This window comes from Patagioenas fasciata, chromosome 8 (assembly GCF_037038585.1).
Source record: "Patagioenas fasciata isolate bPatFas1 chromosome 8, bPatFas1.hap1, whole genome shotgun sequence".
NCBI classification, from domain to species: Eukaryota; Metazoa; Chordata; class Aves; order Columbiformes; family Columbidae; genus Patagioenas; species Patagioenas fasciata.
Window position 1 is genome coordinate 43,058,538 of NC_092527.1, and position 25,343 is coordinate 43,083,880.

Genomic DNA, 25,343 nt, shown 5'->3' on the forward strand with positions numbered 1-25,343 from the left:
ACTCAGCTGTTAGTTCCACATTTAGGTTTCTGCTAATACTTCTGCTCCTCACTATGTGAAGATCAGTATTAGTATAGCTCTACCAGGTGACCTTTGCGGTATCATCAATGATCATAGGGGTCTCACTGCCCTTAAAGTCCACGAAAAAGTCTTCAGTCAACATACCTGCTTCGTTTTGAGCCCTGTGGAATGTCTGTCTTATGTTCGCTTATTTAGTCAATGACTAAATTATTTTGTAGGTGTATCACAAACTAATGGATGTTTCCCAGGTAGAGAGGGAAATACAGAATTCCATCCATCTTGCAGTTGTTTATAAAATGCAGATGTTAAAACTGTGAGTATTAAAATGTATCCTTCCACTTGTACTTTGATGCTTGATATTACAGGGATGGAGTGAGGTTCTGCTGTCCCATAGGCGGGTAGAAAAATCTACTGCAAAGACTAGTTTATGGAAAGGAAAGCTCTGATGGCCGTTCGGGCAGTGACTGTCGGGCCCGTCTGGAGAGCGGCCTCAGCTGGAGCGTGAGGGAGCTCCGTGGGGACGTGGGGATGGTGGGTGGTGCGTGGTGCGGGTCTTCACCGCCGGGAGAGCTGGAGAGGTTGGAAGACGCTTTGTGCCCACCGGGTTGCGGTTCAGTGCACCAGTCGTGTCACCAGTGGAGTGGGAAATCACACCTGAAGTAAATGCATGGATCACAAGGATGAGAAGCACAATACTTTCTAAACTTCTTAAAGGCACAAAAGCACAAAACAATTTTGAAAATTGGACTTCATAACAAAATGTCATTTATTTTTTTTAATATCTCAACACCTCCCCGTTTTAAAAGTATTAATTATTTTCTTAGTAACAATGGATTATATTTATTGACATTATAGGAAAGGAGTTTTGCATACTATTTTTCTGTGCTTCTGGAATAAAATTTACTGTCTGAAATATTAATTGTTACGCTGGAATGTTCCTCGTGCTTCACATCCGTCTGTCTCCGGTAACTCACTGGCATACTGAATGAGGTTTTGTTGACTTGTTTTGTAATTTTTGTCTTTGATATTTCAAAGATCCCGCTGATGCTGTTGGACTAAGCGCCATCCGTTCTAGAGCTATGAGAATTATTTCAAACTTTTAAAGCAATAATACTTCTTGTGAAGAATTGTGATCAGTTCTCACTGTGTTGCAGGCAGTGGGACACGGGCGAGCTCCCGAGCGATGCCGCCGCGGATCTGAGTTCTGTGTACGCGCTGTTGAAGCGATACGACGCGCCTCCAGCAGCCGTGCGCGGCCTGAAGTGAGTGTCACTCCCCGTGTCCCGGGACGGGTGGTGCTGAAGCTGCTGTTCCCGCAGATTCTGACAAACTCCTGACACTGAAGAGAGCGAGCTCAGTTATGGTAGTTTGTGTTGCGTTGGCGCCTGGGTCATCTTAAAAAAAGACAAAGGTCCTATCAGGCTTTAATAAAGACCCCAAGATTGAATATTTTCTTATATATATTTGTTTGTATAACATGATTAAATCTTTCCATAAACCTTTCTTGTTGATAACAGGAGATTTTAAAAGGCCTTAGAATTGACAAGTGCTTTTCAAACTTCAGTTCATTTTTAGCTTTTCTTGGGGCCCTTCCCAGTTCTTCAGCATCATTTTGAAATGCAGACTATACTGAACTGTCCGTTCCGGTAGTTATATCACAGCCGTTACATACGGCAGTGACACTACATTCTCACTCATGGAGGTCACTCATCCTTGATGACGTTCAGGTATCTCAGTGCTTCTGCCCCAGACCGCGCGCTGTGCTCGTTGGGTTATTCCTGGAGATTCAGTCGTGTAGAACGCTCTCCTGCCGTGTGTGTTGTGGGTTCTTAGTCCCTAAGTGTCTGACCAGCGGATCTGAGTGGTTTGTGTGCCACTTGGCTGCATTGTATTTACATAATTACCTGCAGTATTTGTTTGCTATTTCATCGTCTTTGTGCTGCATACATTTCATTCTGTATTTTTAGTTTTCTTCAGGAGCAGTTTGTGTGAGAATGCAGTAGAAGTATACTAATTATACTAAGTATACTAATTGTTTTCCATAAATACAGAAGTTTATCGTCTGCTTTTCATGTAGCCAACTTTACTATTCTGCTTTTTTCCTTGTTAACCGAGCATTGCTATTATAGTATAATCACATCCTCTAATATTCAGGTGACTTCATAGTTTTCAGATTTACTTCCACATAGCGTTTTTCTAATTCCATAGAAGAGCAGTATCAGATTCCCTGAAGTGATGTTTTTCTGGTTTTGAAGGATTCCTTTGATTCTGGAGTTAGCTCGTTTTTCTCTGAAAGTTAACTGCGTTGAGCTTGCCTATGACTGTGTACTTGATTTGAAGAGAGCTGGGATTACCGTGAGTATCAGTATTGATTACAGTTGATTTACCTTTTTTTTACAAACACCCCGCCCCCCTGTGGTTATACTTTAAAACTGATGGTTCTGGGATTTCTGTCCATCTCTGTATTGTTTACATATTCATTAATGTAAATAACTACTTAGATGAGTGATCTATGGCGAAGCTAAAGAGAAGATGTAAGGTCAGAAGGTAGGGTGCAGGCAGAAGAGGGTAATTAACAAGATTAGTTTTGGCCAGTACCTGTTAACTGTAAGTTTTTGCCCGTGTGTTTTAAATGATACCTGTGGAACAGTTTCATGGAAGTTAAACGCTGCCTGTTCAGTTTTGAAGGTTTGAGCAGTTTACCCATTGAGATTGTGACTGGTCACTACGATGTAAGCTCTAAGAGCAGCTAACGTTACATACATGAACGTGGTCTTTATGAATACAATATCACCCTTGCAGAACTGCATATGCCTTCAAATTTTGATGAGGAAAAACCAGAGCATTTGTCTGGAGCGTTACTGGGGGGACTGGTGGAAGGAGGAGCTCAAAATCGTGCAGAGAAACAAGACAAAACCGAGTTGTTAGCTTAAGCAGTACAGTTCTCATTGGAGCGAGAGACGTAGAGACGTTGTGCCACAAACCGCACTCCCTAATCCTTTCCTTTCTGTGCATCTTTTCTGATAGTGTTTGTTCCTACACATTGCCCAGAGTCCTTTCGTAGGAATGATTCATTTCCCAGCAAACTATTGTTTGATTTGTTATTTACTAACATAATTTTTACACTTCTGTAGTGTTTTTAGTGTAATGTAGGTGTAGGGGTGCTCTTAGATTAAAATTCTGTGTAGTCTCCCAGATAACCGGTCTCTCACTGTGTAAGCACCTTTTGGTTCCCGCATCCAGCTTGCTCTGGGGTTTGTTCTTTCTGTTCCTTCCCTGTTGTGGTGGCCCCAGCCAGCAACTGAGCACCACGCAGCCACTCACTCAGCACCCCTCAGCAGGGCGGGGAGAGAACCAGGAGGGTGGCAGTGAGAGAAGTACTGGACTGAGATAAAAACAGCTTAATGATTTACAATAGTAATAGGAAAATAAGAGGGAAAAAAGATAACAGGCAGAATAAAACCCAAACAAAGACACGTGAATCAAGTGAAAACGGTTGCTCATGGCAAACCGGCCGAGGCCCAGCCGGGTCCCAAGCACAGCCCCCTCGCAACCTTCTCCCTGTTTTATTACTGAACAAGATGTGGTCGCTGGGGTCCCCATCCTGGCCATGTCCCCCGCTCCCCGTGCGCCCCCAGCCCGCTGCTGGGTGAGCGGCAGAACAGCCCTTGGTGCCGGGCAGGGGCTGCTGGGCCACAGCATCCCTGTGTTCCAGAACAGATCCAGAACAGCCCACACGAGCTGCCATGAAGGAAACTGACTCTACCTCAGCCAGAGGAGTCCACCCACTGAGAAACAGCTGTTTGTCACTGTGTTCAGAAAATCAGTATGTTTCAGATACAAAAATGTATGAAAAAGTGCCTGGTTGTGTTGTGACGATACCCATGAGTAATTTTTTAGTTATTGGAAATATGCACGTAAGGAAATATTAGTGGCAAATACTGCCAAATTCCAAAACATGTTTCCAGATTTCTATTATAGTGATCCTACTTTGGGTTACTTGTAAAGTAAATTTCACTTATTCTCACTGAAATGGTTTTATTCCAGGCGGCTGCTTCGGGCCTGTTCTTTCTGAAAATTTCCTGCGAGTCTAAAATCATACTCAGTTCCACAGCATTGCCCCGGAAGATGCGTTTGGATTCCCCAGATCAAGGGCTCATGGGCAGTCTGTCTGTGTGCACAGGCAGAATCGCCAGGATCCCCCCGTACCATCCAGGCCCTGCTGCTGCTCCTCCACTCCTGCACAGCTCGGGGTGTCCCCGTGGCCGTCCCCGGGCAGCTCGGGGTGTCCCGGTGACCAGCCCTGGGTCCCCTGGCCTCGTTCCACAGTGACCACAGCAAAGGACAGAAATCCGTCTGGGGTTCCAGTGCCTCAGCTTTGCCGGGTGCGGACAGATTTCTCAGCCATAACACCAATTCCATCTCTCTGTGTGTTTGTCGTTACCTGATGGTGGCAGTTGTGCATTCATCTGGGTTTTTCAGTATCTCATCTGTTTTCCACTCGTGGGGATGTTAAATTAACAGGTCATGCGCAGTGATTTGGCAATAGTTCATAACGAGTGATGGATGGCGATGCTGTCTGGCTTTCGCTGCTGCCCCACGTGAAACCAAATACAAAGTACCTTAGGTGATCCATACGTATGATTTGTGTGATTTAATACCCAGATCTTTCCTGAGCTGTTAAAACCTAACCTCTTTTTTTCACTCAGAAGTTTCATTACCCATCAAGATGAATCCTTTCTCTCTTGACTAGCTCTTATTTATTCCAAGCATGTACCTTTTTAATAACATTAGTGAGCAAGAATCTACTGGAACTGAAGTCAAAGCACAGTGTAGGAGAGATCAAGTGTACCCTGGCGTTCTTACTGCGGAGTCTGGCAGTGAATGACTCTGAAAGTCCCGGTAAAGTTGTTTTGCAGCTTTGGTTTGGTAAGAAGTGACATCCGTTCAACAACAAATTCTCTTCTTCATTGTTTCAGTTAATTAGCTTGTATAGTGGGATTTTTAGCAAGAAAGTAAGGTGCTGTGTTAGTGTAATTGCATGGGTTTAATCTGCCTTGTGTTCCTTTTTAATTATTAAAATTAACATTTTGTATATTAATTCTTCACAGGAGCAAGGGAAACTTATTGAAATAGAATGCCTGGAATGTGAATATGAAGCAAAAAAAATTGGCACTAAAATTATGACTTACACTAAAGGAGTTGTTGAGGTATGTTCTTTAACGTTAACTTTGAGAGAAAAGTACAAGTTTTAATTTGTTAAATGAGGAAAATTGCATTAGGCTCGTGTGTCTTTATTATGTTACACTGATGAGAAATCATGTTAAACTTGATATTCTTTCTGGTTGGGCTGCCCAGAAGAAAAGGGGCGGATAGAGAGCAGCGGCACGTTCCCTCTCGGTGTTGTCTGCCTGTAGCAGCGCGTCCCTGTCCCAGGGCTGGGTTCATCCTGTGCGCTTACGGGAGGTGTTTCCGTGCGATGTCTGCGGTCAGAGCAGACCCACAGGGACCGTGGAGTCCACTCAGCTGTTGTTGTGTGTTATGGGCCATCTTGTACAAATTTCTGTGTCAGAGAAATGCAGATTATTCCTGATAAATTGTCACACTGGGGAGGATCTTCTCTTATTTCTCTAGCCAGTTGACTCAGTTATAGTTGAGACCATCAAAAGCAGAAGCCTAAGTGGTCAATATTATCAATGGGATTAGACAGATGCCATAAACAACTGAGAACAGCTGTTGGGACAATTAAAGTTCCTAAAATAGAGAGTATGAACATGCTTCATGGAAACTGATGGTGCATAAACCTACTCCTGTCTCTGACTGTTCTTATTTTAGGATTCAGAAATTTAATTCACCTTTTGAAAAAAATAAATCATTAATTCTTCATAATATGAAACACTACTAGTACTGTTTAAATAAAAAATAGGATTTTTAGATACTTAGGTATTTCTAAATGTACCTACCACAGTGTACACAGGGAGCTTTTTGGTTTGGTTTTTAAATTTTAATTAGTTATTTAGTTAGTTATTTTAATCAAATAACCTCTAAAAAGAACTGGGTAATTAGTGAGTGTCTGTATTGCAGGTAAGGATTTGCTTTGAGATTTGATAGGAACTGAGTTTAATTGACAGTATGGCAAATCCCATTAATATTTCATTTTTTCCTGTCCTACACCGCATTTGTAATTTAGTATTAAAGAGAAGATCCAACCCTACTGAATTGACAGATACTGCAGTTATCGGTTTCTGTTGGTCACAGGAAGGGGAGCAGCTGACAGACTGCTGCCTGGAATCCGTGGTAGCAGCGCCGGAGAGAATACCACTTAGTTATCAATGCTATTAAAATTAGAACAGGTTTCATTAAAGAAGCTGGCTGGCTGCTTCCTGCTGCATAGAGGGTGAAGGTTGAAGTTGGAGGATCGTGTAAGAAGTTGTGTTCATGCCTTCATTAGCAATGTGTGCTAATTAGTGTTTCATTTGTGCAGACGCAGCTGGCGTTGATACGGAGGCTCGAGGTGGCGCTGCGGCACGCGGTGGCCGTGGGCGACCCGGCCGTGCTCCAGGCCGCCTGTTGCAGCCAGTGGAACGTGTGCCTGCCCCTGCTGCAGCGCGGGCTGCGGCGGCGCCTGCGGGACCCGCTGCTCTCGGTCGCCGCCGCCCTGGAGCAGACGGACAGGTCGCTTCCCGTGCTCTGCGCTCGTGTGCTTGCTGCTCCGGGAGGTCCAGTGGCTGGGCGCCAGGCTCCTGGGAAAGCTCAGGCTCTGTACTGTTAAATGCTTTTGAAAATTTTCTGCTAGCTTGTAACAAGTGAACATCTGCATGTTGCTTACATTTCCTCATTAATCATTTAAATATATTCTTCTTTCAGGCAAAATCTTACGCTGTTTAATGGCCTGTAGGAAATATTGAAATTTGTTAGGAAATGAAAATAATTAATCAAAATTATGTGAGAAAATTCCAAAGCTGCAGTATGAGTAAATGTGTTGGGATGGGGTTTAGATTCTTGTATTAACGTAACTTCTATTCGTTAAAAACATACAATTTTAAAATTATTTTTAAAAACCATCATGGCTTCTGTATTACATGTCAAATAAGACACTTCTTGCAAGGTACTGGTTTTGTGTCTTCAGTGATACTTCTTTTTAATTGAAAAACCTATTTTCTTAAGAAAATGTACAATTACTTTAGACTTATTCTTCTCTTTGCTGTTACACGATACTTAACCTTGAGCACCTAAATAGCTTCACCTTCCTCACTAGTCTGAGTGGAACAAGTGAACCTGAGTTAGCGGTGCTAGTTGAGTTTGGACCTGTACGTAGGCTGGCTGCTAAGGACAGGCACCAAAACTTCTGTGGTAGAGCTGGTTACAACAGACGTCATCTGTCGTTTGAGCGGTTTCTGATTAAAGTGTTACAGAGGAAGGTGAGGATGTATTTTCAGTGGTTTTGAAATGTAATTCTTTGGTTGCATGAAGAGGAAATGGAAGCCCGAAGATGCAGATATAGACATGGGTAAAACTGCTGTGTTGTATTTCTGCACTGCTATTCAAGCATTTCTTATGCTTTCCATATAAAGAGCGCAGTGTTGGCGTATGCAGCTTGGATATTTATACCGAATGTCAGTAACGACGGTTTTTCTGGAGAAGGTTGCAGGTTAGGTTTCTGGGGTTAGGGTTTTGGCTTTTGTTCTCCGTATATTCCGAACAGTGCGGTAGACTCACCCTCAGCTCTAAGGTGGTTCGTTACTGGAGTTGGAATGAAGTCACTTGTCCTTATTAATTTACCTGTCTTCATTTTTGTTTTGATTGTAGCATTAATTGCAAGTACTGTGGTCAGCAGTAAAGGGTGATCCTTGCTTAGGCTGGCTCTGATGTGGACCTGTGGCGTTTGATAGCCGTGAAAACCTGCCCTCTGTTTGATTTTTCGTAACGTGGCTTTTATTCATCTGATTTCTTGTTGTTCTTCCTGGAAATAACCTCCAGCAGCATATAGAGCTCCAGGCTGCCAAGAGCGGCCCTGGGGAGGTGCTGGTGGGGAGCAGGGGTCCCCTGGGCTGGGACGCTGTGCACTGAACACGTGGGTGCAGGGGGGTCAGAGGTGCTGGGGCAGAGGGTACCGGGGGTCCCTGGGGTCCCCGGGGCTGGGACGCGGTCAGCGGTACCGGGGCAGCTGTTGCCGCAGCGGGTGTGCGCGAGCGTGTTCGCCTGCTGAGCCGGGACAGCCGGGCTCCGTGTTACGATTTGCTTCTACTTAAACCTCACAAACTTTTAGCAAAAGTGACCACTATCCAGTACATCGTGGTCTCTCTGGGAGTTAATAAATAGTTGGTTTGCATTCCGAAGTCTTAACTTGAGTGTGGTACTGGAAAAGAATTCTGCTGATACACAAAGATGAGTTAGTTTACAAGATGTGGTGCTTCCTCATGGCTGTGTTTTCTCATGCAGGGTTAATGGAAGCAAAATGCAGTTGTATTTTCTAAGTAATTTCATTTTAAAAGTCAGGGTAGTGAAAATGAGAGAGAGTTAAAAAGGGAATATATTTTCATACTGGAGTAGCTTTTAGTTATTGAGTTTCACTTTGCAGGAATTTTTAGGTCTAATTTTAGTTTGCCTCGTTTTAATGGTTTACATTTGATTTCATATTCCTCAGCATGTTGGTTTTGTTGCGTTGCCAAGTTCACATGGAAATAGCTCGTATTGAAGAGGATGGCGACAGAATAGAGGCTGCTGTGGAACATTTGCAAAAAGCTTTACATCTAAACAACGGCGGGCAGTATGAAGAATATTTAAGGTTGTCTTTGAAACGTCTTCAGTTATACACCATGCTGTACAAGTCGCCTGAGCGCCTGGAGGATCGGGCAGCGTTGCTGATTGAACAGGTAATGGTGCAGAATGAGGCCGGCAGGTTTGCTGTGGAGCGCTGGCAGAGTGAGAGCGGCTGCTGAGCGGAGCCGCCCGTGCGCAGGGCCCGCGGCCCCCGCCGCCCCCGCCGCCCCAGCCCCGCGGCCCCCGCCGCCCCAGCCCCGCGGCCCCCGCCGCCGCAGCCCCGCTGCCCCCACTGCCCCCGCTGCCTCTTCCCGCACTGGTGGCCCCGAAATGCTCCAGACTGTCGTGCCCCTGCCGCTTCCCACCCTGCTGGTCACGACAGAGGAGTGTTCCCTGTAGAGTTCAAAGCTTGTTTCTGGAGGAGGGGGGGTTATTTGTCTAATAAAGAAAGCCCGTTCATTACTGTCAACAGTTAAGATTTCATTGCATGGAACAAATAGCTCAACATCCCAGCTGGCTTTGAAATATGAATAAATCAGTATTACATCACACTTACAAGTGACCCTACATAATGCAATCTAAATTCACATTGTCAAGAGTTACTGCATCTAATTCTGTTATGGTGCCTCAGCACCTGAACAAAAATCATGTTGGCAGCTGATTGTTAGCTGGCCAAAAGACATTCCGGCTACGCACCGTTTTGGGATATTCACAGAAATCAAGGTTTGTTCACGGAACCTAAAATCAGTTCTGGAAAGCCACTGATGAGTTCATGTCTATGATTAAGACAAAGAAAACTGAAGCTTTTTTGTCTAATTTGGATGCTTTTCCATGCAAGCTTACTCTGTTTAAATGTTGTTTTTAAACAAGCACTTATACCTCCTCTGACTTGGACTAGGATTTTTTCATGTTTTGTAGCAATTCCTAGTTATTGCACAACAGATGTGTTATTGTTGGTTTCTAAATAAATACTGTTCTTCATTTAAGAAAGTAGAACATAATGACAGGTGATGTACTGAGGAATATAGTGTTAAGATCCATGAGGAGCAGGAACAGTACTTTGTGTTCAGTTACCTTTGATGTATTCATGTCAAGATCAACCAGAGTTCTACAGTGACTTTCAGTAACAATAATACTGCAGAATGGTGTGTAAGATACATGAAGATACACAACTCCTAAAGGTTTTTTTTGGTAGTACCAAGTTCTATGATCTGCATTCTGTTATGTTTAATAAAAAAGATAGATAAACACGAGCATAATAAAAATGAACCTTATAACTGTTCTTTTCTTTCCGTAGGCTAAAAGGGGAAAGCAGGAGGATGATGTGAGGAAAAAGAGGGCCCTTCTGATAAATGCAGGTCTTGCACTAGCTCCTGATGCGTTTAAAATAGTCCTTGACAGTGAAAACGAAGCTAAAGGTAAGGCACACATGTGTGACTGAAAGGTACCGTGCTTGCCTCGGACTGCTTTGCACAGTCTCAGAGGCCGGACGTGATGTGGAAGGGCGACGCGGAGAGCGTTGTGGTGCAGGTGGACATGGCAACACAGGGGAAGGGACAGTTCTGTGGCAAAGCTCCTGTTGGTTTCATTAGGGGTCTAAGATTTATATTGTGATACTGGAAAAAGCAAATATTATTGTTTTCCCTTCTGAATTCATCTGAATCAACTCCTGAATGTTCTTACTTAAGGTCAATTTTAAGTGGTATTCTCAGTTTTCACCCCATAATATTCTGTGTTAATTACATACAATGGTGGGTATTCGTTCCATATTGTAATTGTCTTTCTATTTGAAATCTTGCTTTTGAGAGACCGAGTTTTGCACGGAGATCTAGTCACGAATTGTACATTTACTTTCTAAAACATGGATCGCAAATAGGCAGGTTCTGTGTGCCACAGGCAGTCTGTCTGGGACTGTACCGCTGGTTGTTGGAGAGCGGGCAGAGCAGGTTTTCCAGAACGCTCCGTCTGTTTGATCTCGTCACTAACGGGACGTTCCGAGCGCTGGCGGTGGCGCCGCAGGCTCCCCCGGCCCGCCCGGGGACGGGGCACCGTGTTCCCCTCGCACGTCCTCATCCCGGACCTGGCCAGCTCATGGCACACAAATCAGTGTCATTCACACAGTCAACAGCCCCGCTTTGTGCAGGACGTTTCAGTGTGTGGAAGTGGTTTGGTTGGAAAACATTCTCGTGCATGGGTTAAGCTGATAAAATGCATCGTATTTGCACAATGAAGAGAAGTGAAAGTGTGCCTGTGCTTCTAGTTGCTCTTCAATTTCGAGGCGATAACTGTAAAATTATATCCAAACTTCCTCAGAATAAACCTCGCTACACATTAACTTTCTAAGATAAACCACTAAAATGAGTGAGATTATCACTATATTACAATTATTACAATACTTCCTATCACTTGATCCCATTTCTTGTGAAATTGTTGTGGGATATTCCCGCTCTTCGTGAGGCTGTCATCCAAAGAGTGAGTGTTTTGATTTTTCCATGACGTGTTACAACAAACTTAAACATGGTTATTGAAGAAGGAAGAAAATATATATGCAACTGTTTCACTAAAATATACATAGGACGGGACATCAGACTTGTACGGTTATTTTGTTTCTTTTAAGTTACATAAATAACTGTGCATCTTGGTGCATGTGTTGGCCTAATTTAGTGAGAGTTGTACCCGTAGATCTAGAGGACAATACCATTATTTACCCCACAGCCTTGCATGATATAACTGCCGTTGTGTATTACCCTGAACAATCTGTGCGCCTTGGGGTGACGCAGCGTCACCATATGCTGGGTAATGCATTGCAAGAGGTTTGTGCCAGGAACGGTAGGCCGGTACGCCCTCCTCTCTTCATTGTGAGTGAAGGGAAGTGAACCTGCTTGTGCATTTTTTTTAGAGCCAGACGGATTTTATGCGTATTTCTTGCTGTTATTTGGCAATGTTTTTGCGGATCAAATTGATACTGGGTCTGCATTCTGTTAGGGGCCATTGCTTGGGTTCAGGTGAATGTACGAACTCGTGCGATTTCCCAGTCACGATCAATTACCTGTACTCTGATGCAGAACATCTCCCCTGTCGCTGCGCTGCAGAAGTGATCTCTGTCGGGTGTATGGGTACCCCTGGGTATTTTCTGTCTGGGGGGGTGGTGTGTTCCTCCTTTGCATCATTTTTTTGTGTTGGTTATTTCTTTGTTTCTGCCCAATACCTTGTTGACTAAGTAGAACAAAAGTCAGTATTCTAAAATTAAAGCAAAATAGCCAACTTTAATATAGATTGAAAATGTATTTGATCACATAAGTGTTCTTAAAATTTGGTGCGAATGTGACCTTTATGTATCACATCATCCATTTAGTGCTGACTGAGGCTGATGAGAGCAGTGCATGTCCTGTCAGACAAGAGGTGCACGTGAGAGATTTGGGGCTCAAACAAGTATAAATCAGATTTTGTGAGACAACTGTACCCAAAGACACAGGAAAAACAGAATTAGATGCTTGGTAGACTGGGCTTTTCCTTGTTGGTTAGTTGGGTTTGGAAAAACTTAAGGGACTGAAAAAAGGGCTGGATTTTGTGTGTTTCAGACAGTAGATATGAATCAAGTTGCATACACTTCATGTGGCTTTTTAATACTTAAACATTGCCTGAAACTGTTTTTTTATTTGCAAAGTTTTCTCAGGTGACAGTAGGAGCCAAGCAAGCGAGCTCTGTGCCAAAGCACGGCATCATATGGACAGCGTGGAGAGAGCTGCTGAGGATTCCAAACACCTACAAGAAAATGACAGAGAGAGGTAATTACCATGGGCAAGAGGCATCTTCTTGGTCTTGTGTAGGAGTCTCCAGTGCAAAGTTTCGCCGCGGTGGTTATTGGATGATACCGTGTGAGGGTTCTGCAGCCGGACCTGGCAAAGCCTCTCGGTGTGCAGACGCCGGAGGAGCCGCGCGGGCTCCGCGCTGCGCGTTCCTCGCTGCCCCGTTGTGTTGTGTTCCTCGCTGCCCCGTTGTGTTGTGTTCCTCGCCGCCCCGTTGTGTTGTGTTCCTCGCCGCCCCGTTGTGTTGTGTTCCTCGCCGCCCCGTTGTGTTGTGTTCCTCGCCGCCCCGTTGTGTTGTGTTCCTCGCCGCCCCGTTGTGTTGTGTTCCTCGCCGCCCCGTTGTGTTGGGGTGAGCTGAGCGCACGGGAGAGCGAGTGGATTAGGGCTGGAGACCGAATAACTTGATGTACAATTGAAACTTCGCCAAAATGTCTTTTTAGCTCCTTGTACCACATCACATGCTGCAAGTTGTTTGATAAAGAAATTAAGTAGTCCATTCTGAGAGTCAAAAGTGTTAATCTGTAGAAAAACCACAGGATTTGATTTGACTGTGTATAATTTTATCATTGCTTATTTAAAAAGTGTTTCCTTTTTTTGCTGCACTAAAAATTCCTGTGATGAAGTTCAAACTATTTTCTAAAAAATTTTAAATCCAAACTCGTTTTCAAGACTGATTTTGCAATTCTCATCGTGGGTTTTGAAGTACGTAGTTTATTTTATAAGATAGATGGTTAGGGATGTCACATACATTTTGGAATTTCTGTATAGTTACTACCTAAAGCAAAAATTTAGTACCAACCTCGATGTGCTGAGGGGATTGGTTTTTTAAATAAAAGTAACAGTGTTATCTTTGCTACTGATGGGAAGCCTTCAATTTATTAATTTTTATTAGGTTTAAATTTTAAGTTTTGATGACCATTATTATTGACATTATTTTTTTAGTGTTTCCTGCTTATCAGGTAATTTTATGTATGTTTGTTCTTTGTTAGAGTGATACTTTGGGCAGACTTGGCCAGAGCCGCACGTGCGCACGGGGTCTGGGATGTCTGCCGCGCAGCCTGCAGGTTCTGTCTCCTGTACGATGATGCTTGGTTTAGGAAGGCAAAAAAACCGAGAGAAAGTAAGTGAACGCTACATGTGAATGTCATAAGGGCTCTTTCCTCTTTCATTAGAGTTGCTTGAAGGAGTAGCCAGTTTTATTTTCTTCCTTCCCATTCCCAGAGTTCCCGGGCTCTTGTCTGTCCCCGTATCTTGGCACACATGGAACATTCTTTGTACCTCTGGATCTAGAAATGGGTCAGTGCGTTTTTCTGTGGACACCACACTCTGCCTTCAGGAGCGTTCCAGCAGTGCTGGAGAGCCTTGATGAAATGTATCTGCCTGAGAAAACTGCTTCATTCCCTGGTGGTCATCTAGGTCCGTGTTATCCATTATCTGAGGAAGCAGAGGATGGGTTATGGGTCACTTGTACGAGGCTCACGTGGTGACGTTGTTCACACTTGTTCTGTGTGAGTGGTCCTGCGAGGTCTCCAGCGCTGCTCCCAGAGGCCCTGCTGGGAACGTCCCACACGTTGAGTTCTCGGCCCAGGGAGAGCGCGTCCGGACCTCGGGCTGTTTGACTTCTGCCCGTCTCTGTTGAAGTGGTTTTTGCCTGGGAGCTGAAAATCTCACCCTTAAGAATAAATGGACACCCTGTTGGCTGTTGTTTTTTTCTCTAGCCAATGTTTAGTGAACCTATTCCACATTTTTCCACTGGATTGTTTCCAAGGTCCACTTAACAGATAAATTGATGCCCTACTTTTTCTTCCATGAGTTTTTCATCTTTAGGCGAGCCATATTTCATCTTTCATCTCTTTTCGAAACTAAAGGGAAAAATAAATACTTACCAGAAACTTGGGGCAATCATGCACCAAAGGCATCATTAATAGGAACTGGTATGCTGTGTTTCTCTTTCACGAGTTTTGCATCTCCAAGGTAACGGTGTCTTTCTCATACTCTGAATGCTTCAGGACTTTATCATTCTGTCCATGTCAGCCTCAACCCTTTTCCCGGGCGGGCAGGAGACAGACGCTTCAGGGCTGTTCAGACGTGTTTGCTGTGTTCCAGTCACGGTTACGGGATTGCCGAAGGTGGCCGGTGCTGTCACGGCAGAGCCTCCCCAGGAGCGGAGCGGTGCTGTGGCGCTGGGGTCTGTCCTGCGGCGGGGGCTCCCGCGCGGCAGCCCCGGGCGTGTCCGTGGCGCCGAGGGGAGCCCGTGGCGGGCGGGTCCCGGCGGGAGCGCTGCCCGCGGTCGGTGGGGCGGGAGGACAGGGTACGGCTGGCCGGAGTTCTCCGAGAGCCGCTGGCGCTGGTCGTTTCCGTGTTCCATTTGATTTTTCTTTATGACTGCTGATTTGAGGATCAAACGTGGGAAAAAGGAAGGGTTGTGTTTATATATATCAGATTGAGGATAGAGCAAAGATAATTGTAGAGTGATGACCCCCTACAGAGGCTTGCTGGGTCGTGAGGCCTGAATAAGGGCAGATAATTCAAGACATTCTAGACTTACAGAAACAAAACGTTCCAGTTCCTCTTAATGATGCTTGTGGTGTGTGGTTGCCCTGACTTTCTGGTACATCTTTCTTTTTCTCTTTAGTTAGAAAAGAGATGAAATATGAAACGCAGCTAGTCTGGAGAAAGTAAACGTGTGACTGATCCGGGAGCCAGGAACGGTCCGGTCAGCATCACAAGCTTCATGAAAACAAAAATATTACTTTTTAGCAGAAATTCAAAAGTTCTCTTTGAATATCTAAGTATGGTTTAGAAAATTAGACAGAGACTGATAAGTTAGATTTTATTTAAGAGGGTTGAACCTCTGGTTCGGGACATCCTTGGGTGCAGACTCTGGAAAGCCGAAGGCACCAGGAGCAGTAGCCTCGTGCACCTTGTTTCCGCGCCTTTCCTGGAGCACCCGCCGGGACAGCTGCCGTGCCCGCTCTTTGTGTTTCTCTTCATTGCTAACCCAAAGAAAAATCACGCTATTTCCTCTTTATTGATGTGTGTGCTCCCAGAAAGTCACCCCACGCGTGACTGGAACACACGGATTTTAGCCACTGCATGGCGTCTGGAACTCCGCTTGTGCTGCAGCAAGGCCGTGGTTACATTCTTATTAATGTAATTTCAGTACGCACGTTACGACTGAAGCAAGTTATTTGTTGCAAATATTGAGGTTTATGCGCAGATGCAGCAAAATTGCAGGTAACCAAGCCCTCAGCACTGCTCTAGAGGCGCTGAGTGCAATGAATTGTACTGATGAAAAAGAAGTGAAATAATTGTAAGTCTGTACTTGGTAACTTTCTTGTGGATTTAAGAATGTGTAGGGATTTCTAAATTTCAAAATGAAGGTTTATTTTTTTCTTATTTGCATGGTAATAGTGGATTTATGTCTCTATTTAGGTGTAGCACAGAAGAAGAAAGCTGGTGCGACTCTGAAGGATGATGACCAGGGTGACAGCTCAGCAAGACGACCACCACTGCCCGATAAAGCCTTCTCTTTTGAAAGAGATTTACTCAGAATATTAGCAGAAATAAGATTCATTAATGGAGAGGTAAATAAATTACACAGCTGTCATTAACAGCTGGTTTTGGTTTATGTATAATTTTATAAATCTTAAAGCACTGGAATTTTGAGTTCAGTTATTGTCTGTCTTCATAGGAACTAAAGGAAGAAGTAGTTTAATGAAGCCTCTGAACCAAAATCTGTGTGACTGTAACTATAGCAATGGTTTCACTAGAGGTGGTGATAACGCTTTTTTACAAGGGATTCTGCAGTAAATATTTGACATGTGACATGTTTCTGGATCCTTGAAATTCCAATATGATTTTAAAAAAACCTAATTTTTTCTTTTCTCAATGAAATTATTTAGTAAAATTAGCTGCATCTAATTGGAGTGTTCTGGACTGTTTTACATTGTGTTTCAGGTAGTTGTACAACATTTGGAAAAGCGTTTTGCACTTTTCAGTGTTTGGAGAGGTGACAGCGCTGGCAGCGCGGCGCGGTCCGTCCTCCCGTTACAGCGGGCGGGAGGTTGATTCCTCTGTCTCTCCCCAGGCGACCGTTCAGTTGTTGCGGCTGCACGGGGCTGAGCTGAACGGCGGGGCTGAGCTGAACGACCGCGCTGAGCCTCCAGAAGGTGGGAGGCAGGATCCGCCTCTTCCTGAAAGTGACCCTGAGTGGAACACATACAGGTGCTGTATGTACTCTGTGATGTACGACAGGACTGGGCGCTCTAGCAGAGTGTTATTACCATGCACGGATGGTAGTTGCTGAAGTTATTTCTAGTTACTAAAATTAATTGTCACCAGATGCTTCATATTTTTAGATATTCATGGTGGTCGGAAAAGGAAAAGAATATTAGAAAGTTGTTTGAACTCTTTTTTCTTTAGTTTGCTTTCATTCTGGAGTGTGCATTTTATTTTTCATTTAACGTTTAATTCTCTGAAATCTAGAAGCTAGTAGCCCAGCCTTAAAAACTATTAAATCTGTTATATTGATATTTAGACCACGAAGTTCTATATTTAAAAATACATTTCCCCAAATCAGAAAACTCTTTGTCTTGCTTTATGGCTCCTATAACTATAACAATGTCTGAGTACCTGAATACATACAATGAATTATGTCAGTTTGCAACACTAATCTGTTCCGTCAAATCAACTGAAATTAATAAGGGCGATTAGAACACAGCAAGCATCTTTCTTTTCTGGTCTCACAGAATTGTTTCTTTCGAAGGAGAGGACAGGGGGAGTTCCGAAGCTGGTGTTTAAACTCTCTGTTCTCGTTCATACCGATGCTGGCACAGCAGGTGTCAGCGCTGTGTCCCCAGGCCGCCCACCGTCTGATGGTTGAGTGATGCTTTTCTCACCATCCACAAATGTTCAGTAAAATGGGAAAGCTATGAACTGATCAGAACCAAGGGACAAAGAACATGAGGACATTGTTCCAAAATTTGCTAAGCTGTTTTTGAGTTTACCCAATCAGATAAAAAACTCCCAGGAAAGAGCCCTTTGGTCTCTGCTGACGTGGAATTACCCCCATCCGCTTGCGGTTTTGTGACAGCCGCGGCCACTCTCTGTGGTCACTCAAGACCCTGTTGTTAACCTTGCTTTTTCCAAGTAATGGTACATCTTGATAGCTAAGGACAAAAAAGAAATAAAGTCATCGAAAAAAGTTATTGTCTAGACTATGAGAAAGGTGATGTTCTGCTAAAACCGAGCGTTTCAGGCCACCCGGAGCTCACTGAGAGCAGGAACGCGAGCGGTTTTAAGTGGAAAAGCCGCCTCCTCTGCTCTTGCGCGGATGCCTGGGGTCTGTTCCAGCAGAGCCCTGTCACGGACACCAGTGATCTGTGCGCTGGTGTGTGGAGTCACGCGCGCGTTTTAAACAAACACCTGGGTGAAGCGTGACCTATAGCCACTATTTTTAAGCTGGTAGCGCTCGAGTGTCAGAGGCTGTTCATTTCATGTTGATGCTAGTTCCTTCCCTGAGTCATCTCCTCGTTCAAGTAAAATACAAGTTAATGGATGAAGACTTAATAAATGCAACTGAAAAGTAATTAAAATGTTGGTGGTGTTGATTGAGATCTGCTGCTGCATATTTAACCTTATGATACAATTCCTTTTAGTGTCAAAGTTTTGGAATAACAGCTCCTTTATATTAATTCTGTAGCTTGTGGATAGACCACTTATCTCGGTATGCTATGGAAAACTTCCAGCGTGCAGCTGAAATAGGAGCAGAGCTGGGGGAAGCCTGGATCGTCCACAACGCCGCGGTGTACGTCCTGAACCACAGCAGACGCCTCATCTCGGCGGGGAGGCAGCGGGACATCGTCGCGGGCCTGCAGACCCTGCTCGGAGCCATCAGGAGCGTCGGGCAGAACGGGTGGGTTTACGTGTTTGGTTATGAACGTGCTCTTTTCTTATGAAACAGAAAACATTTTTAAAACATTGTAAATCACTTTGTGCTGTGAAAGACTTTCGTTGCTACCTTTTGTTATTAGTAGAAGGACTTTGGTATATACAGGGTAGTTCAGAAGATTAATTTTGTGGTGCAAAATGACTTTTCAGTAATTTCTATTTGTTCTTTGTTACTATTCACATAATCTATATTAATTTTGGACCAAGCAGTACTGATTTCTGTTTGTGGAACAGCGACGTGTACGTGAAAACAGCGTTTTGTGAAGCTGGTCAGGTAGAATCAGGCAGATTTTCTTTGAGTTTTTGGACAGCTCGAGATGCGTTTGCTTGCATCAGTTGCTCTGAAGTGGAATTATGTTCTAAATATAGTTCATTGTAAGTCTTTCTAATCAGAGTTCTGAAATACAAGAGAAAAGAAAAAAGGGAACGTGCAGATCAATAGACTGCAAATGGGAACGTGGATTCGAGAGTGGTCTGGAGGAATCCTTTGAATGCCATGGGAGAGACTGACGGAGGGGACGCTCAAGGCAAATCTGACTGTGGGGCAAAATCCCAGAGATTGCAGCACATTCTTGAAGTGGCTTCGGCCCCAGGCGGACGGTGAGGCCGGCAGCAGACTGGAGAGCAGGGCCTGGAGTGCCGTTGTGCGCTTACTAGTTCTGATATGTGCATTACCACGTATCCGCAAGAGCCTCTCAGTCACACAGCTCGTGTGTTCACAAAAACGGTAACTCCAGCTCAGGGGTTGGCTGGTTGACAACAATACAGTGTAATAAATAAATGGATTTATGGAACAGGTTTTGCTTAGATAAATTTTTTAGGAAATAGTTACTATTTTCGTGCATAGCAGCCCACTAATAAAAATTATATTTTAAATGTGTTTGTCTGACATAAATATGATTTTTTTTCTGTGAGGAAATAGAAGCTTCAGTTGTAGGAAGAGCTGAAAAAATACGATATAAACTGTAAAAGCTGGTTGTGCTTTTTGTGTGTTTAACCATTTTAACAGTTTTTCCAATAGGAAATCTTTTGTAACATCCATAATTTTGCTTTCCAAAAAAAAAAATCTGTACTTTAAAGTATCATTTATTACTCAAAAGTAATGAACCTTATCGCTTCCTCTCCTTGTGATCTGATGCAGTGTGCACTTTCATTTGCGTTTCCCCTACAGAAGCACTGTGGTTTTATTGATGCTGTGCAACGCTGTGGCTCGGGGCCTAATTCTGCGTTGGATTCCAAAGCCAGAACCTGCTGAGAAGAAAGAAGAAGATGCAGACAGAAGCAGAAAAGCTTCGGAAAAGAACCACGAAAGAGCAGATATCATCCAGTCATTTTCAGTAGATCCCCGTGGACTTCCTGATATCAAAGCCGCCTTAGAGGTACAAACGCCTCGGTTTCTGTGTCTTTCTCGGTCTGCTGTCATATATTACAATTCATATAAATTAAATGGTAGAAATTTCTGCCGAAAGCCAAGCTCCCACGGTGGCAGTTGCTGCCGCCGCAGGCCGTGCTGCGGCTCGGCTGGAGCTCGCGTTGCTCCGCGGGCTGGCGCGAGGCGTGGAGGGGCATGTCCGGTGACCTCAGAAGAACGAATCGATGGCACGTTCCGCACAAAGAGCTTTTCATGTTTCTCCCGTGTTTGTCTTGTTTCCTTCTCGACGCTCAGGTTTGTGAGTTTGCCCTGGCCGTGGCAGACGGGAGCGCAGCCGGTGCCGCAGCCCCGCTTGCCGCTCGACAGCAACTCATGGCTGCCTGGGTGAAGGCGAAGCAGCTGCTGCAGCAGCAGGTCGGGTCCAGCCCCGGGGCGGAGGAGGAGGTACCGCTGCTCAGAAACCCCGCAGAACCGTGAAACCTTCCTTTGAAAAACGGAAATTAAATGCATACATTCACTTAATAACGACTGAAGTTATCAACATTTATTTTCTTCTGTATATTTGAATACAATGTGACAATAAATTCTGGCTGTAGTTCCTGTAAATCTTTATGGAATACAGCAGACTTTCCATGTCAGGCATCACCGTGAGTTTAGGTTTCTTAACCTTATCGTGTTTTTTTTAGTTATGATGACTATATAACATATTTAGTTTTGAATTCATACATTTAAAAAGATGAAATGGCTACACTAAGAATGTTAAGACAAATCAACCCTATTTATATCAACATTTAATGTTGTCTGTATATAGAATATGGACCTAGTAAGTTGGAAATTAATATTTTATTCCTATATTTTAATTTTATTATGTCTATAAAGCCGTAATCCCTTGGTGATCTATTAAATTTACATTAATTGTATTCTTGCTATGTTTTTTCTAATGTTGAAACTGGAGTAGTTTAGAGTTCACAGTGTTTATTAAAAATAAATTATTACATAAAATCCTCCATTTGAAGGGCACGATAAAGAGTGGAAGACTTGCTTAATGGAAATCAGGGTTTTCAGGCATAGTTGTTGTTATGATTACCTCGCCATCTCAATTAATGTCCTTGATAATGTTTACGTGCAGACCGAAAAAACCACTGTTAATGTGATTTTTTAATTTCTGCTTAGAATAATGATGAAGCACAAGATGCTACAGCGAGAATTCTGGTTGGTCTGGAAATGTATTCATGTAACGGCTTGGGTCTCATGGACTTCACTGTTCCCAGCTTATCTCAGGTATGTAGTTTGTTTTATTAGCTCTCAGGTTTTAAGAAATCTCATAGTATAAGTGTGATTTCAGTTTCAATGTGGATAGACAGAAACTTCAGTTTGACGTTTTCATTGTACCATTAATTCCTTGAGAACTTTCCAGGAGGTTAAAAAGTTATGAGAGGAGGCAGAAGATACTTGTGACTGAATATTTTCATTTACCCAGGAGACAGGGTCTATATTGGAAGCATTATGGAATTTGAACAGAAAACTTCATGTTATAGTGAAATTACTCTTGGCAGTTCCAAAGTAGAACACAACTACATTTGTTACTGTTTAAAAATTAGGAAACTCTGCCTTGTATAAGACCTAAAGAACTGGCTTTGGCTCAGCCTCCCACGGTAACTCAGGCTGAGCGGTGCCGCGCTTCCCCGTGACCCCGATGGCGCCAGGGCAGCCAGGAGCAAGGAGGGTGGTGCACAAGGTTTATACCCTGCGTTTTCAGAACAGCGAGGTTTAGTCTTACCTGCTGGATTACCACAGTTATAATTTCCACCTCTGTGTGAAGAGCTTTCTTAAAGGAATGAGATGTATTTTCCCATTTAGTCAGGGATCTGGTGACGATATCTAACATTTCTCTAGAAGTCTTTTTTTCTGAAGACCAGGATCTGGGTCCTTATGTATAGCTATCTAATTCTAGTTGGTCTACACATACATGCCAAATACTATGAGTTAGCTTTAGCTATTACTTCAGTGGCTTAGTTTTGTAGAGCAGTGTTTTAGTATCCTCATTTATGACTAATTCATTAACAATTCTCATTATCTTAAAAAGATGGAACTTTCTGACTGATGCATGCAAAAGCAAGGAAGATGTTTAGATCCTATAATGAAACTCAATATGAAACGCTGTTGTTGTAAAACTAGTTCTGTCTCCTGTTCTTACCTTTGACTTAACAAAAATGGGCTCTAAGTTCAGAAGTCCCATTCCACTGATTGTCAGGAGAGGACTCAGGACACGTAGTAAGTCCCGACAGACACTGCTGCTCCAAACGCATGCACGCTTGCACCTGGATTTATAACACTTACTACAGGCTGAACGGTGCTTCTCTGTTGTATATTTTGATTGTTCTTGTAACTCTTTGGTTTTCTAGCTTGTTTTACCGCACACTTGTTCCGTGTCCGGGGGCTGTACAGAAAGGGCTGTAGAAAAGAGAATTATGAACCCCTGAGATTTAGCCTTGTTTGTCTTGTGTGTTCCTTTCCTCCCCAGCTAGCGAAGCTGGCTTTGGAGTGCCGCTGGCCGGATTCCCTGGTGGGGCTGCAGACCCTGACACGACTGGTGTATTTTGGGTATGTGGCACGTGACCACGAGACAGTGATGACTTGTTCCCGAAGGATATTGCAGTCATATGAGTGCTTCCACAGCAGAGATGCTAAGAAACATGAGGTGTAAGTACGTGGAATTTTGCATGATACTGTGGTATATCTGAACTAGGTTTTGAACATAAATTATATAGGGTAAATGCATCTGATCACAGAATCAAAAGTGAAAGGATCTTTGTTACAAAGAAACTCTGCTGTTGGAGGTGAAAGCAAAATGTTCCTGCTTCTGCTGCCTCAGTCGTTACCGGTGACTAAAGTGCTGCAGGGGATGTTTCAACGCTGCAGTGCAGCCTGAGCAAAAGGCAGCGTGGGATCAGACCGCAGCCTTCAGTTCGGGAAGATACGCGGGTTTAGTTACCCAAGCGAGTCAATACATACAGGTGTCTGAGTGTCTTCCTGGGGAGCAGGAAATGGTCCCTGGCAATCATGGTCTTTTCACGCTTTCATAATTTCCAAGCAGAAAGTAGCTTGTTCGAGCCCTGCTGCTGCTGCAAAGGGGATCTGGTGGGGAGCCCTCTGGGGCGGGGAGCCGGCTCTGGGGCTTTACCTCCCACGGTAAAGCACGACCTCAGCACAAGGAAGGGTTAAATATCTGTTTTGTGCTTGGTTGTTACCTTGTTCTGTCAGACTGCGGTGTCCTCTCCGGGACACAGGTCACAACGGCGTGGGAGTTCTCCCGCAGAGTGGAGCTGCACCGTCTGGAACGTCTGTGGGTTTATATGGTTGCTCATTGCAACTAAGACATTAAAAGTTTTTGCAACATCTATCACTACTTTTCTTACAAAATCACTATTAACCAAAGATATAGAATTGATTTACTTTTTTGCTTTTTAACTGAGTAACTGCTGGGACTGAAGTCTAAATTCTTCTCTTTTCAATGTAGTGGAATATGGTCCAAATGGATTTCTCCAGAGTGCTGAGCATCCTCGACCAGACATGAGGGACTTTTCAAAAGACAGTATCAAAGATTGTCTCATTTTCCCTATTTTTGTTTTTAATCACTTGCTATGTGGGTTTGACTTGAGACTAATATTTGCTCTGATGTACAGTAGTGAGTAATGGTGAGAAAACCCCAAATCTGTTTTCTCCTCTTTCTAACTGTAGATAACAATTTTAAAAACATGATTTTGCGGTTATTTTCATTAGAGCTACGAAAAAGATATTTTCAGTTTTTAAAATAAAAATTCAGCGGAAGCATTTGTAAATTCCAGAGCTGGGGGCATCTATTTGGCAGCAACTCGGCAGCACCGTTATCAGGAAGCGGTGCGTTCTCAGCCTGGCAGACCTGCGCTGTTGACCCGTCTGCCTTTCTGCAGGCCTGCTCACAGCGCGAGATGCGAGATGCTGAGCGCTGCTGCCTGCATACAAGGGAAGAGCATCATGGAGAACTGCCGTGGAAGAAAAAGTTTGCGTGTAGCAGCAGCAAAAGCCTTTGTTCAGAGTGCCAGGTATGTTTTATTTGGAGAGAAGACTAGTAGAGACCTAAAATTCGATTTACAGGTTTAGGAAGGACCATGTTCTCTCCCAAGACTGATAAAAATAAAAATGGTTGTGAGTTGAGATGGTTAACAAGGGATTTGACAGTAAGTCCATCCAGTGCCGTACTCGTCCTGTCACAGGGTCGCGGGGGTCTCCTGTCACAGGGACGGGGGTGACACGGCCGCTGGGAGCGGGCCCGGCCCAGCACGGCCGCGTTCTGGTGCCGTCCGCTCCGAACCATCGGTGCTGTGACCCGTGTGCCGTGAACCCGCGGGGAAGGTGGCTTTACATAGTGAATGGGCACGAGGAGGTCATGCGTGCCTGATGCGCGACTTTGGTTTGAGTTCTTTGCTATCTGGAAGAAATAAACTAATGAGCAAAAGTAGCAGTTAGAACTCTTAGAAGATGAAGGTGTGGTGGCTGATGTGAGGTTGTGAATGTTGTAACACTTTCTTCCTTCTATTATTAAAAAGAGAGCGATGAGTGAGGTTAGACTGGCCGGTGTAGCGGATCTCTGAGGCGGTGTCGTGTTGCAGATGAATCTGTATTTTCTAAACTTTGCATGGTATGACAGGGGCTTTTTCAGGAAGGGCTAAGCATACATTTAATATATAGCTCAACACGTTCCAAAAGGGAGACAGCAAGTGGTGAGCAAAAGCTGGACCTTAACAAGTCTGGTGTTGAACAAGGTATGTGAGCATATGGACCCCAAAAATCATGGAACTGTGCCAGAAAGTGGCAAAGACTGCCAGATTGAAAACCTGCTCCTTTAGAAGCAGTTAGACTGTTCAGTGTGTGGCTGTGTAATACCAGTCCATAATTTTTAGATAAATTCTAAAGCTTTAGCCCATTCATGAGAGCACCGTGTTGCAATCTGGAGAATTATTACATTTTATTAACTCAGAGTAACATTTACATGGAATATACTCAAAATAATTTGAAAGCAGCTAGAGGCATTCAGGGTATATTCTTGTGTTGCAGCGGTACCGCACTATGCAAAATCCATAGCATTTTAATAACTGTTTTGTTCTATTTTTAAATGGTTTTAGAATGAGAAATAAACATAATAGGAAGCCAAAAATGTAAATTATTCCAATGATAACATCTTGAGTAGGTTTCTGCTCTTTTTTGTGAAGGCTCTTCAGCTAAGATTACACAGAGATAGAGTAAACCCATCAATATGGTACTTGATTATTGCTACTTCTGCTAAATGTGTGAAGGTGTTTTGTATATAAAAATAGAAAGTAACTTTTGTATGAAGCTCATATGCTAATACCTCCTTGCTGAGATTATATGTGGTGGTGCACAGA

The 25,343-nt window shown here is 43.8% G+C and overlaps 1 protein-coding gene across 9 annotated transcripts in view; it reads left to right on the top strand.

Annotated features, from left to right (window-relative positions):
- Window positions 1-25,343, top strand: part of CFAP46 (cilia and flagella associated protein 46) — a 71,832-nt gene that overhangs the window by 6,152 nt on the left and 40,337 nt on the right. For 8 of the 9 annotated variants that reach the window (XR_011740373.1, XR_011740374.1, XM_071812289.1 and 5 more), the window contains exons 7-23: window positions 240-334; window positions 1,176-1,283; window positions 2,277-2,376; window positions 5,133-5,231; window positions 6,506-6,696; window positions 8,669-8,897; window positions 10,082-10,202; window positions 12,452-12,572; window positions 13,583-13,713; window positions 16,029-16,180; window positions 16,684-16,820; window positions 18,298-18,510; window positions 19,717-19,924; window positions 20,212-20,361; window positions 21,091-21,198; window positions 22,442-22,620; window positions 23,766-24,002. Coding sequence is in view for 7 of the 9 variants with exons in the window: in XM_071812289.1 (XP_071668390.1) it covers window positions 240-334; window positions 1,176-1,283; window positions 2,277-2,376; window positions 5,133-5,231; window positions 6,506-6,696; window positions 8,669-8,897; window positions 10,082-10,202; window positions 12,452-12,572; window positions 13,583-13,713; window positions 16,029-16,180; window positions 16,684-16,820; window positions 18,298-18,510; window positions 19,717-19,924; window positions 20,212-20,361; window positions 21,091-21,198; window positions 22,442-22,620; window positions 23,766-24,002 (2,579 nt within the window). In the remaining 2 variants the exon portion in view is untranslated. The remainder of the gene's footprint in view (window positions 1-239; window positions 335-1,175; window positions 1,284-2,276; window positions 2,377-5,132; window positions 5,232-6,505; window positions 6,697-8,668; window positions 8,898-10,081; window positions 10,203-12,451; window positions 12,573-13,582; window positions 13,714-16,028; window positions 16,181-16,683; window positions 16,821-18,297; window positions 18,511-19,716; window positions 19,925-20,211; window positions 20,362-21,090; window positions 21,199-22,441; window positions 22,621-23,765; window positions 24,003-25,343) is intronic. The other variant, XM_065843200.2, reaches the window with a different exon arrangement.